Source organism: Colletotrichum orchidophilum (genome assembly GCF_001831195.1).
Source record: "Colletotrichum orchidophilum strain IMI 309357 chromosome Unknown Scaffold_6.1, whole genome shotgun sequence".
In the NCBI taxonomy this organism is placed as follows: Eukaryota; Fungi; Ascomycota; class Sordariomycetes; order Glomerellales; family Glomerellaceae; genus Colletotrichum; species Colletotrichum orchidophilum.
In genome coordinates, this window is record NW_019172962.1 from 80,342 (window position 1) to 93,836 (window position 13,495).

A 13,495-nucleotide genomic window follows, 5' to 3' on the forward strand; every position below is an offset into this window, starting at 1 on the left:
CATTGCGAAAATCGATGGCAGGCTGTCCAGGTTGCCTACCAATGTACGGGTATCGTATGGCCGGCTGATACCGCTCAGGCACCGCGCTGTCGAGAATCATCTTGTCGTGTCAGGTATAATGATTCAACACGAGGACCTTGCTTGCGAGTGATCGGCGCCACGGGCGCAAGTTTGGAACCGCGTAGTCAGTTAGTCAGTACAACGAACGTGCTGCCAGTTGTCCGTTTCCTTACCCGTCACACAAGGGTTTCCTCAGCTGATCTGAGATGGCCAAATGGTCTTGTTCTTCCTCGAAGGATTATTGTCCCGACAATGCCGAGAGAAACTGCACCGTTGGCTGATGGCGTCCAGTCAAGATCCGCAACGTCTTGTAACACAGTCCCAGCTCTCTTACGGGCGACCAGCTAGCACTGCGCTGCGGCCAGTTTGGTCTCCAACTTGCAGTACTTAACTATCACATCCAGTCTCAGCTTTTTCATGGGGTAGCGTCGGCCATCCTTTCCATAGATCATTCCAATTAGGTGATTCGCGGGGTTACGCTTACGGGGTACCAGGCGACGGATATGTCCCCGAGTTCGCGCCGTTACTACTTGGCATGGGCATTTGTCCATCATGGTAACGCTACACATCCATACCACAGCTGTTGATCGGGGACAAGGCAGATTTCAACAGTCACGGAGAGTCCGCTACAATTCACTGCACCGAAACCAACTTGATATAAAATCTTCAAGCAGTAGTTTAGCAGTGCCTGCCTTTCACTAAGCGTCGATCCCGAACAGCAAAGAGCAGCGGCCTGACTAAGCAATACTGACCAACACCAAACCGAATCTAGGACGAATTCCGGTGCAACGCTCCAACGGTCTACCTTTTTGTTGCCTCCAACAGTTTGCTGACAAGACTAATGGTGCTGGGCAGCGGGAAACATGGGGGTAATCCCGCTTGGCTGCTCTTGGACTCGCCGCTTGGGGGCCACTCCAACAGAGCACTAAGGCTGCATGTCACCAATTGCAACAGGGCTAATTTTCTGGAAGCGCCGCGGTCCATCATGGTAGGACGCGAAACTCGTACGACACACTGATCGAAATGGCAGTGCGCAATCGTCGGCAGCAGTGAGCTTGGCCCCTCTGAATTCTGCTGCAACGTGAAGCCGCGCTGGCAGTCCTCCCAAGCCAGAGAGGCAGATCCGATGCTTTTTGCAGCACGGAGGATACCTTCACACGATCCAGCAGGCCAGTGAGGTGTTGCCGACCACCCAGATTTTGTTGCCGGGGAAAGTTCGGAACGTTGCATTCTACCTCGACGCTTGCCCTACTGCGTGTGTGGAACATTTGGATATATAGGTGAATGTATTGTTTACCAAAGTCGTATCATGGGCCTTCTGTCCATAAAACTGCCGGCTCAACGCTGCCTCCGCCGTCGGGTCAGCCTCGTTGGTGATGGCAGCAGCAGGGGGGGAAGGGGGTCAAGTAATAGCTTCCAATGTTGCAAGACACGCATGCACCTACATGCAGGTTCTTGCATTTGGTACTTCGACATCACATCTGGGAAACCAGTTAGAGCAGACCAGGCATGGCACATGGCGTCCAATCCAGCGCTTGTAGGTTGGGCACACGGCTCACGGGAAGAGCGTTCCCCACGTATGTTTGGCATCAGGCCCCGATCAGGGATGAAAGGGGGCACATATGCCACTTTGCCCATCTCGGCCCAACCTTCTTGAGCCTTTTCAGGTCTTCCTTCCAGTGTGGAAACTCAAAAGGTGGGGTGAGCCAATCATTCAATGTTCCCGGTCGATGTACGCACTCTTACATCGAACTTCGGATGAACTCGGCAGGTGACATGCTTCTTGTCTGAGGGAGGAGGAGATTTTTGGTTTTGTAGTTGTTTCCCCGCGCCCAACTCTCGCGAGCACTAGCCACATACCCGACTCATCTTAAATAGCTTTCATGTGTGCTCCGTGCATGGCATACCGCATGCCGGGGTGGGTGTTGAAGCTAATATGACACTCGGCAGCTTGAAGAGACCACTCTTTTGGTCGGCGAATAGAACGGCCCGGATACCAAGAGCTTAGTCGGCCGGCGATTCCGAACTGGACAACGAATAAGCCATCGTCTCTGTAAGGCCTTTGCCTACCCGTAACTATGCCTTCTTCGAACGACCTCTCTTCCACCGAGTTTGCGCGCGGAAAGGATAGGCTCTTTGAAAAATCTTTACGTCACCGAACAGCGGCGATTGCGAGCTCGGAAAGCCCGCCATGGGGCCAACCAGCACGATACTGTCCCCTTGCCAAACCCCGTCCCACGTTGGCCAGTCTGATGAGGGTAGAGCCTCTTTGAGCAGATCGTGAAGCTGAGCCATCGTACGTAGCTAGTCGTATCCGCGGACGCCTGGGCCAGTAGACAGAGTCTCGTTTAGCTCAGAGGCTCTGGGCTCAACTCGAGCGCTTGTTTGATCTAGGTAGTATCAAGAGCCTTATCAAGCTGCCATCTGGGCCGAGGTAACGTTACAACGTGTTGATCAGCTTCATAGATGCCGTGCCATCACAACGTCCGTCTGGTTGCTGTACGCCCTCTACGGGAGTCCGTTGCCTCGGCTTACAGGACAGCCATCGGATTTCATGATGTTGTTGTGAGAAAGTTCGAACTCAAAGTCCAGTGGAAGTAAGTCTTTGGCGAGGATCCTACCCGAAGGACAATATTTCCGATGGTATTGACCAGGTTCATTATAAAAATAAAAATGAAAATGAAAATAAACGAAATCGGGGTTCCTAATACTGGTAGATGGTGGAATCCAGATTGTTTATAGAACGAACCTGGATGCGAACAAAGTTTTTCAGAAGAACAGCTTTCGGGGCCTTGCCAATCGTGTTCGTTCCACCCTTAGCGATTGGAGCTGCCATGACTTTTGATGTTGTGAATAATAATGCTGTACACTGGCAATGATGTTGCTTGAGGATGAATTTTGGGCGTAACCTTTTGTACGGTGGCATGAATCTCAAGCTTGTTGTACCTACCTGTGTTCCAGGAGGACTTAAGGGTCAAGGTATAAAAGAGGGAGACTGGGCCAAGGGGTGTATATCATGGTGATCTCAGACAGAGCGGTCCTTCGCTTGGAGCGTATTGGGACAGCGATATTGCCCACTAGAATGAGAGAATAAGTTGATTCCCTTGCAGCTGAATATGAAAAGAATCCATCGCGACCACCAAGGATATCTGATATCAACCTAGATTCGCACTTCTTGGGGGTGAAATCCCAAGACTTTGGCAGGCCTAAGACGGTCATCTAGAAGAGGTGGAAGGGCAAGAGATTCCAAAGTTGGCTAGAAATCAATGAGGTGTTGAATAGGCGCCACAAACACTAAAGACTTGAGGGCAGGTATAAGGGAATGAGAAGCAGACTCTCCTCTCTTTGTCTCTCTTATGCTTACTTTCAACACGTGGCAGAATCAGAAACGGCATCGATTGCCTTTCGCTTGGAAAGGAATGTGTGGGGATATCGTTGAGGCATGCTGGGATGGAGGTGGCATTGTCTTCCAACTTAACTTGTTCCATGAGAGTTTTGCAATTTTTAGTGAGAATTCTTTTCTCTGGAAAGAGGGCGGGGCGTCTTTCTGTTTTCCATGTTTCAAACGGTATCCAGGTGAGAAGTATATACGGGATAATACTCTGACGCCTTTCCACCTGGCAAGGTATCACACACACATTTCTGCGAAAAGGCTTCCCCGAAAACAATGCCTAATCTCCAATCGTAATACCCATATTCAATCAATTATACATATAGTCATGGGACCAAGTGAAGCAAAGAAAAAGAGCACAAAAAGTTGTACCGACGGCGGGACTTGCACCCGCAACCTTTGGCTGAAACCCCAGAGATAGGAGGCCAATAAGCTACTATTGCTCCACGCCGGCTGCTGTACCGTTCGACCATCCGATCGTTGGCTTTTTATTTGTTTGTTGGATCAAATGAAACGGGAAGGAGCGTTAAGAATGGAAAAGTGTGAGCTTAGGGAAGGGGCGGGCGGTCGGGAGGGTGAATGTTGAATAGACAAAGGCCAGGTGAGTTGGCGGTGTATATTCTGTTTGTAGACAACCTCAGGCTGAGAAATTTTTGAATGAGGCAGCGGAATCTGGAAACTGAGTTAATAGATGATGATGATACTACTGTTGTGTATGTGACCTGACGAAATATTGGGGGTTTTGAAGGCTTTCAGGTGTCACCGCAATACCTCAACAATGATGCAAAGATGAGCTGGATATAAAGGATAACAGGCCTCTGGGAGAAGCCCCTGTAGGTTTCCTTTTCAACACCGTCCCAAGAAAAACCCATCTCTGTTTGATGTTCTCCTTGACTATGATAACCGGCAAGAAAGAAGAGGGGGAAGGTTCTGGGCTGAGAACCACGGTCATTGTCAGATCGCCTAGGTATTTCCATACTTCTTTCTTAGCGCAAGAGAGTTGGGAGGTTTGAGATTGCACTTTATGTTCATGAAATAAAAACACAATGCATCGAAGCCACGGCTTATATGTAGGAAGCTCTAGTATGCTTCCCAATAGCTTCTCGAACTATGAGTCTCACGCATAGCTCTCGTACAAAAGACCTCATCAGGTGGTAGAAGCAGCATCACAGTAGTGGGATCGCATCCAATAAGATTCTTTCAGAACTAATTCTTTTTTTTTTTTTTTTTGTGTTTGGGGTGGTAGTTGTTGATTTTCGTAAAAACACACGAAAAACAAAACGACACAGCAGACAAGAAGCCGCATAAGTCGCCTGGGTGCTCCTCCCCAAAAATTCCTTCCGACACTATTCTTTTTTTTTTTTTTTTTTTTTTTTTTTTAAATCCTTCGTCAACATTATCTGCGCCCTGCCCAGGCAAGCGAATTGTCCCAGAGCGAAGTAGCCTACCATACGCATGGTCGCCGTGCCCGGGACCCCACGGCTCCTCCGCGGGATCCCAGGGTCCGATGATCTGGCAATCTTCGAGGTACACGCCCCTCGAGAGCCGCGGCGGTGGCCACCCACACGGACATCGACACGCCCTGCGACGCCGTCTTGAAAATCTCGGAGAGGTACGGGTGCTTCGTGAAGCCGCCCGGCTGCAGGCTCAGGGCATGGATGCCAAGCGCACCGTACCGCCGCTCAATCTCGTTTGCGGTCCAGAGGTTGGCCGCTTTGTTATCGGCGTAGGTAGTTTACGTTGTCAAATTGCACCCCGCCGAAGCGGTGGGCGACGGAGGAGACGATGACGACGCGGGAGGCGTGTTCCGGGGCCGCGGCGGCGCGGAGGGCGGGTTGCAGGAGGTTGAAGAGGAGGAGGACGAGGGGGTCGGTTTCTGGGTTGAAATGTTTTCCAGTGTTGACTGTGGTTTGAGAGGAACCGCCATGTCCAGAGTGACATTTCTATTGCTACAAGAAGCAGCCCCTCCGACCTCCCGCGCCAGTGTCAAGGCTGTACACAGTGGTAGCGTTGAGATTGGGAGTCAGGAAGAGGATCCAAAGCAATCCCAGATTCAACTCACTAGTCTTCAGCTCCGAAGGTATGCGAAGCAAAGCTCACATGTCGCCTCCCATCCCGAACACAAAATATTACTCGCCATGCCTCCGTTTCAGCCGTCGATTACCCAAACCCAATGTGGGACAGTAGCTCACGCTCACGCTCATGTTAGCGTGCTAAGCAAAAGATAAAATCATGTACATTTACCACCCCTGAGTATACTACACTGATCCTTGTATCAGACTCCTTTAAAATGCTCCCCCGGGCCGAGTACATGTACAGTAGATCGAATTTATCAACACCAAAAAAAAAGAGACCCCTGACAAATTGTCACACAGTGCTCTGCTTCTCACTGTTATACACACAATAGACCGTCTCCTCACGCGGCCTTCTTCTCGGCAGGCACCTTCTTCTTCAGTGACCCAGGCGGCGTCTTGAGACCGGCAAACACCGCCGCCGCGACAACAGCCATGCCTGTGGCACCCATGGTATACGCGACCTGGCGGCCGGCCCACCAGTACACGCTGGTGAAGAGGATCGGCCCCAGTCCGCGACCGAGCTGGCCCCAGCTGCGGAGGATGCCGAGCTTGCCGCCGCGCTCGTCCTCGGCGGCCTCGAAGCTGCTCAGCGTGTTGAGGCCCGAGACGACGGTAGCGGACGTGACGGCCAGGCACGTGGCCGCGGCGTACAGCCCGCCGGTTGTGGTGATACGGCCTAAGAGGATGAAGGAGGCGAGACAGGCCACGACGCCCGTGCGCACGGAGAGCAGAGGCGGGAGGCGGCGCGTGACACCGCCCTGGAGGATGGAGGCGACAAGGCCAACGAAGCCGAGGAGGCGGCCGTTCTTAGCGGAGCCGAAGGCGAAGAGCTCGTAGGTCATGAAGGAGAGGGAGGACTCCATGCCGGAGAAGAAGAGCAGGAATACAAAGTGGACGGCATTGAGGAGGAAGTGCGAGTTTGTTCGCAGCAGCGGTGTCGGCGTCGATTGCGGCGTCGTCGTATTGTTCTTTTCGCCCTTCTTGCCGGGTGCGCCGCGGCCCTTGCCAGTCAAGGAGGGAAGGGTCTCGGGGAGGCAGAAGTAGAGGTAGACAGTCTCGGTCAGGATGAGGAATAAGCTGAAGCCGGCGGCGGTGGCGAAGGGGTTCTCCTTGACCGTGCTGATGCTGCTTAACCACGCGCCCAGGCCGGGACCAAAGGTGAATGCGATAGAGAAGCAGGCGCCGATGAGGGCCATGGTAGAGCTTCTGCTCTGCTCGTCCGAAATGTCCGTCGCCATGGCGGTGGCGAGCTGGACGTTGCCCTCGGACAGGCCGCCGACGACGCGGGAGGCGACAAAGGTGCGGAAGTCGACGGCGACGACCCAGAGGAGCACGGAGAGGATGTTGCCGCACATGGAGGCCAGCAAGGCGGTGCGGCGGCCGTAGCGGTCCGAGAGGTGGCCGATGAGCGGGGAGGCGACGGCCTGGAGCAGGCTGAAGAGGGAGCCGAGGGCGCCGCCGAGGAGGACGATGTCGTAGCGGGAGTCGATGGGGCGGGCGAAAGCGGCCTTGTAGCGGTTCAGGCCGGAGAGGATGGACTGGAGAAGGGTGGCGGGACCGGTTGCGTTTGCGATCTCGGGGCCGATTTCGCGGTCGCGGTAGAATTCGAGCAGCTTGGGGAAGAGCGGGAGGATGAAGGTGAAAGAGATCTAGAGGAGGAGGAGTTTGTCAGCTATGGGAGGTCTAGATTGCGAAAGTTGCTTGAGGGGGCAGAAGGTTACCAGGTCAAGGAGCAGAGAGATAGCAATGACTCTGAGCACACGTTTGCGCGTGGAGGGGTCGACTGCCGTCGAGGGCGGCGGTGATGTTGCTGCCGCTGCCATTGTCGCGAACCTGCGCGGAGTGTCCTGTGCGTAAGAATGAGGAGGACGGATCCGTGGACGACGTGGGATTCGGTGTTGTTGACCCGAGAGACGGGTTCCCGTTGTACAAAGATCAAGTAGACCAGAAGAATGAGCGTGGGGTATTTCGGGGGAGATTGGCCGAACAGGGGAGAAGAAGACAATCAGTCAAGGCACGAGAAGAAAAACCTGGGTAGCAATAGGCAGGGGAATTGAAGACGAGGAAACGAAGACGAAGGGAATATGCAGAAAATAAGAAAAAGAATTCAAGGTGGGACGACAGGTGACAGGACCAGAGACAGAGTCTCCGTACCTAAGACACTGGAGTGTGAACGGGGCCGTAAAGGAACAACGTGGAAGTCGTGGCGCGCGGTGTCCAAGCTCCCCCGTCATTGGCGTCGGCCGGTGCAAAAGGTGCAGAAACATGCTCTTTCCGCCCTTGTCCCCTGAATTGGTGATCCAGTCGGCCCAGTCCGATGTTTCAGGGTCAGGGGCTGACGCTGGGCTGCTCCAGTGGCCCGCCGCCTGGGGGGCCCACCCGACCTCACTGCTGCAGACTGCGGTGCTGGGCTACTGCACCTTGCGGCCCACGGGCTTATGCTGCTGCTGCTCGCGCTAAATATCGGACGGCATCCAAGCCGGACCGGGGACCTGTTGACTTGGCCGAGTCCGGGGTGGGGTAGACATCGTCAGCTGCATTTTGGCGCCTTTTCATTGGTCACTACTTCCAACGGGCACGGATGTGGACTTGGACCTCAACTTGCGTCTGTCTCTTTCTTCTATGCATTTGCGAGGAATGATCCGAACTCTGGAATTTCTGCTTTCCCGCCTGGTGAGATACGGCAAGACACAACTATGACATGGCTCATTCCGTCCCATCTCACCTCATCTGATGACAAGTCTGCCATCAGCATGATCAATCATCACCAGCCGTAGTCCCGGAGATGACGGGCAGCTGAAGCCAAGTACTATTGACCTTGTCGTTTTCCCGAATCGACGCCAAAGTCCAGACTATCGCAGCTCTCAAAGGCCCGTTGATGGGATACTTGTCACCTTGACAAAGACGGCACTACCCGTTCCTCGAGCAAGCTCAGCCACCAATCCTAACTGTCCAGAATAAGCATCTCTCTGCCGCGCTAACTATGACCGCCGTCGGTGTTGTCACTGCTTTCAAACACGACACGAATCCCCTTGGAATTCTGTATGCTCGTCAGTCAAATGTCAGCCACACGAGAAGGAGATTCTTCAGTCAATACACGACCCTCACTGCGATCCATCAGAATGTAAACGTACCTTGTAGGGAATCGGAATAAAGTAATCCGCCGCCATCTCACAATCTCTCACCGTCGTCTCGAAAATCTTGACGACGCCCACGTCGCCCGCCCGCCGGTCGTCGTCCTCTTCCTTCCCGCCGCTGCTGCCGTCCACGACGACGCCCGCCCCGCCCCACCGCCGGAAGAGCTTCGCCAGCATGAGGTACAGCTCCGCCTGCGCGAGCGCCATCCCGAGACAGACGCGCGTGCCGCCGCAGAAGACGGTCAGGTACTTTTCCAGCCGCTCGCCGTCCTCGACCCACCGCTCCGGGTGGAACCCGAACGGGTCGTAGTAGATCCGCGGGTCCGTCTGCGTCTTGTACGTGCTCATGCCAATCACCGTCCCCGGCGGGAGGTGCACCGTCGTGCCATTGCCGGTATCGCCGTCCTGTCCTCTGTCGTGGTACACCAGCGTCTCCTCGGGACACACCCTCGCCAGCCGCGAACTCGTGCCGAATCCCAGACGCAAAGACTCCTTGACGACCCCACGCAGGTACGGCAAATTCTCGAGCTCCGCCAGCGGGATCACGGCGTCACGGTCCGGGATCGCGGAAAAGAGCTCGTCGCGCAGCCGACGCAGCGTCGACGGCCGGTTGAGGAGGTGGAACACGGCCAGGGACAGCGTCCACGACGTCGTGAGCGTGCCGCCCTGCACCAGAATCTGACCATCCTGCGCAAGGCGGGATACCGTCTTCTCCCGGGGAGGCAAGAGCTTCGAGGACAGCATGTCGTGGAAGATTGTCGGGTGGCTGACGTCCAGTTGCCACTTTTCCGTATCCTGCGTGGCTTTGATCTCGGCGATTTGGTCCTTGATGTCGTTCTTCATCTTGAGGAAGCCGCCCCAGCCTGTATGGACATGACGTGTAAGTGAGGGCCCGACAAGGAGAGTGTGAAGGGCAAAAGGGGTGGGGTTTCACCAGGAATGAAACGTCCGGAGAAGGACTCGGGTAGTGCGTTGATCAGCGTCAGGGCCCAGTTCATGTGCTTGATCATTGGCCCTAGATGTGTGCCCATGAGGAGGTTGTCAGTAACCACCTTGCCAAACGTCTCGTCCTCGACTGCAAAGTCCTCGTTAGCTTCGTCCGATGTGTGCAATCTTTACGAGGGCACTACTTACTCAGGTGATCACTCCGGGCGAAGCTGTATTCGTTGATGACATCTGATGGTCCGTCAGTTGCTGAACTCTGTACTAGTCGGTGAGACACATCGTCCCGGCATTGCTTACCGTTGGTGAAGGCCGAGAATGGGTACATTACATCCACGGGTTCGTCCGACCTCTTGCTGAGTTCCAAAAGACGGTCGAGCAGCGCATCAACCCGTTCTTCGATGACAGGCTGCAGTTTGCGAACCGTCTGCGTCGAAAAGAAGGGATTCAGCGCCGCGCGTCTCAGTTTGTGGTGGTCATGGTTCACCGTCGCCAATGCGCTCTCTCCAGTCTCGTCAGCTCATCACTTTGTTCATCAAAGTAGAACTCCATTAGAGCCTTACCAGGGGATCCAAACTACCCAATCTGGTCAGCAACTGTCTTCATTTCTTTCCACCCCGTCCCGGAAAATTCAAGGTACATACCTGCTGCGTATAAAACGCCCACTTCTCTCTCGGCCTGCTCGGCCCCGTATAGAGCTCCGAAAAGAACTCTGGGTCGCCCACGTGGACCTCCCACGGGCTGATGCGCACGACGGGCCCGTATTGCCGGTGCAGCTCGATGATCTTGAACGTGTACTGGCCTCCCAGGACGATGTCATAGTAGAATTCGTACAGCTGCGTCAGAGCCGCCAGCCTCGGCCCGGGAACGTGGGAGATGGGGCTGAAGTAGAGTCGTCGGACGCCAAGCTGGACGGCGTACAGCAGCCAGAGGCTGGACAGCAGAGCCGCGAGCTGCGCCGGGCCGAGGGTGAGGCCCGAGAGGAGATCCTGTATCGCCATCTTCAATGCGGGATTTCTTATTGTTTCTAGCTGAGCGATGAAGATGCTGCAGCATAGAAGATGGGAATGATCCCACGGCTCGCTCGACGATAAATAGGTTGCCGTGTCTACTCCAGAGGCCGGGTCCCGTGACCGTATAACAGACCACCACCGCTGCCACCACTACCACCACCACCTCGGTCCTCAATGTGCCCACTAATTTATGCCAGGATACGTGCTTAACGGGAACAAGGTGGCGCCAGCGTATGGTCACTGTGAACAATGGAAGGTACTCGGTTTAGCAAAAGAGTCTAGCGCCGCACGCTTAGATGCCACTAGTACAAATGATGGGGGAAGCTAGCTTGTGCGCTGAAGCAACTTCGTCATCTTGACGCGAGAGATTGTGGGCATCCGAGCCTACTAGTAGGTAGATAAGTCGGCCTGCGTCGAAAAAGAAGAAAGTTTCGAGTGGCATCGAACGGGACAAGGTTGCGGCCGAAGCAGCGGGGGTCCGGGGCGCGAGTCGGGGCGCGCTACGACTCGAGTGCCAAGTCAAGTAAAAATATACAGAATGAAAGTCAATGGCTTCATGGACGCTTCTCGTCTCGATAGCTCCAGCACGCGTCTGCGGAGTGAGGGTGGCTCTTTGTGTTCGAAAAGACTTTTCGAATATATAAAGAATAACCCATCTGTTGTGTTGCCTCAAGCGAGAGGAAGAGCGTTTGGTGACGAGGTGGGTCTTTTCAAAGTGAACTTTATACCGGACAGACCGGAGACTACAAGGAAAGGACACTTCATCGAGGACTCGTAACCTCGGCTTGGCATGGACGACAGAATGAAGAAGCCGGCTGATTTCAAAAGTTATCATCGTCGAATTTCTTCCGAGGAAATGTGCTGAAAGAAAAATATGCCGCCGGTCATGATCACGTTCCCATCGCTGCAAGGTTTCATGGTGTCCAAAGAAGACAGTACTAGCGGACTTGGCAGACAAGTAGCAGAACCCGTACGGAGTACTCTGAGACGATCAAAACAGACCTTCAATGTGGCAAGCATGCGACCTCGCATGAGAGAGCCATGTGTCGTTCGCACGTCAACTGATGCCAACACAAAGGCAAAAAGAGCCTCACAAGTCCATGTTGGAGCGAAAACCGCGTAGCCCGTACGGCAGCACCGCCACAGACGTGCAGCATCGCCCAAGCAAGGTAACCTTGATCAGCGACCGCCCCCACGATCACGTTTACTGGGGCGAGATGAAGTCGGAATTGACTTCCAACGCCAACAACATGCTCTGAGGAAAATACCACCGAAACCCGGATAAGCTTTTCAAAGTTTCCATTTCGGAAGGGGGGGAGTTTGCGTGGCCGCCGGCCCGCGGAGGCCCGTGGCGTAGAGCGCAGGGTGGCCAGCAAGCAAAGGCAAAGCAGCAACCCATCATATCCCTCGTTCGCATGTAATGCAGACTCCCTGGTTGTCTTCATTGTGTTTTCTTGTTTTCTTCATTTCCGAAGCGACGTCTGCGTCTGCTGTCGTCTTGGATTGTCTTGAACATCGAAGACCATGGTTGCTTGCCAACTTGCCAAGCTTCTTCGACAAAGAAGGGGAAAGCACCACCACCCTCGTGTCTGTGTGGTTTCGCAACAGACATGACGGCATACACAGCAGAAGGTGAGCGGTGCTGTGCCGCAAGAGAAGGAGGAAATGGCTGAAGTCTGGACCAACCCGAGTTCAACGTGCGCCGGGCGATGATCTGCAACGAGTGTCCTGGGAGGGGGTCCCCGAATGACGTCGCAGCTATCCGCATCTTCTTGTCAGTTTGTCAATACGACCGGCTCTGTTTCTCTCTCTCTCTTTTATGAGAAGTTCCAGGTGCCAAGGATCCCATTGCAGATGCCTAGAAGTGGAAACATTCTCAAATTTGTTCCTGGTGGAAAAGAAAGTGGTACTGGCACCTGCGATGGCGGAGTCGAGTCGAGCACACGGAGAAATAAGCTTCCAGGGGACCTGGCAGGTTGGCACGACCGTTCCCCCAGTCTCTTGGGTCCTGGGATTCGATCACATCCCCTTGCGCCCCTGTACAAGGTACGATAAGCTCCGAGGACAGCATTGGTCCCTCTTCTCACAGCCCTCCGGTTGCCTCCATAAGGGCAAATGGCGGGCCCGTAAGGCTGATTGAGGGTCCTCTATCCTAACTGCCAATGCAGCTGCCAACTGGGTCTTCATCTTGATCTGTCTCCAGGTTCAGAAGGGGTTATCCATCCAGCTGCGCTTATGTGCGTGCCCTGGTGGTAGCGCCGCCCGAAACTGTGGTAACTTCAATGCCAAAAGAAGAAGCATCAAGTCACTTCTTCGACTTTTCCATTCTATGGGTATCTACAGGCTAATACCACAAGCTAGGCCGGCGCCAAGGAGGAGGCCCGGGGGTTTTGTGGTGACAGTGACGAGATTACCATCCTCCACACCGTTTCCCCTCGCGCGCAAACGGACGAATAGCATCAGGTACGGCTGAGCTTTGCCAAGACAGCCCCCCGTCAAGTTGGTCTCTCACCAGCCAGAGGGCCGTCTGCCGGATAGGCTTGTTTTCTTGGTAAGCCAGCACTTACCAAACTGCTTTTGGAGCGAGAATCCCTCCCCCGGCTCTCTCACTTTGCAGTTTCGGGGGTTGATGTGCGCTCACGAAGTAGAAAATGCAGGCCAGAATGACGAGGGAGCCGCCAACCGACCCCTCGCCCCAGACTATCTCACCCTAGCAGGGCTCACTCAAACGAAAAGGTCGGGTGGGACTAAACGCCGGCCGTCGATGCAGGTAAGACTGGCGGACGACGTCGCTTGCAGTCTCTTTAATAAGTGAAGACTCCGCAGCCTGCCTCTTCACCTCCCCTTCAGCCTCGCATCTTACTTTACTCCCCTACT

The 13,495-nt window shown here is 54.4% G+C and overlaps 3 protein-coding genes across 3 annotated transcripts; all 3 read right to left on the reverse strand.

Moving 5' to 3' along the window:
* Positions 1 to 404: 404 nt before the first annotated feature.
* Positions 405 to 1,047, reverse strand: CORC01_01139 (uncharacterized protein; the record flags this gene model as incomplete). The annotated part of the gene is made up of 2 exons (XM_022612795.1): positions 405 to 621; positions 866 to 1,047. The coding sequence occupies 2 exons, from the start codon at positions 1,045 to 1,047 to the stop codon at positions 405 to 407; spliced, it is 399 nt and encodes a 132-aa protein (XP_022480556.1).
* A 4,820-nt stretch (positions 1,048 to 5,867) lies between these two features.
* CORC01_01140 (major facilitator superfamily transporter) lies at positions 5,868 to 7,349 on the reverse strand (the record flags this gene model as incomplete). The annotated part of the gene is made up of 2 exons (XM_022612796.1): positions 5,868 to 7,175; positions 7,248 to 7,349. The coding sequence occupies 2 exons, from the start codon at positions 7,347 to 7,349 to the stop codon at positions 5,868 to 5,870; spliced, it is 1,410 nt and encodes a 469-aa protein (XP_022480557.1).
* Positions 7,350 to 8,503: 1,154 nt separating this feature from the next.
* Positions 8,504 to 10,606, reverse strand: CORC01_01141 (uncharacterized protein; the record flags this gene model as incomplete). Its single annotated transcript, XM_022612797.1, has 7 exons — positions 8,504 to 8,566; positions 8,661 to 9,526; positions 9,598 to 9,738; positions 9,798 to 9,839; positions 9,906 to 10,109; positions 10,169 to 10,181; positions 10,250 to 10,606. The coding sequence occupies 7 exons, from the start codon at positions 10,604 to 10,606 to the stop codon at positions 8,504 to 8,506; spliced, it is 1,686 nt and encodes a 561-aa protein (XP_022480558.1).
* Positions 10,607 to 13,495: the final 2,889 nt, after the last annotated feature.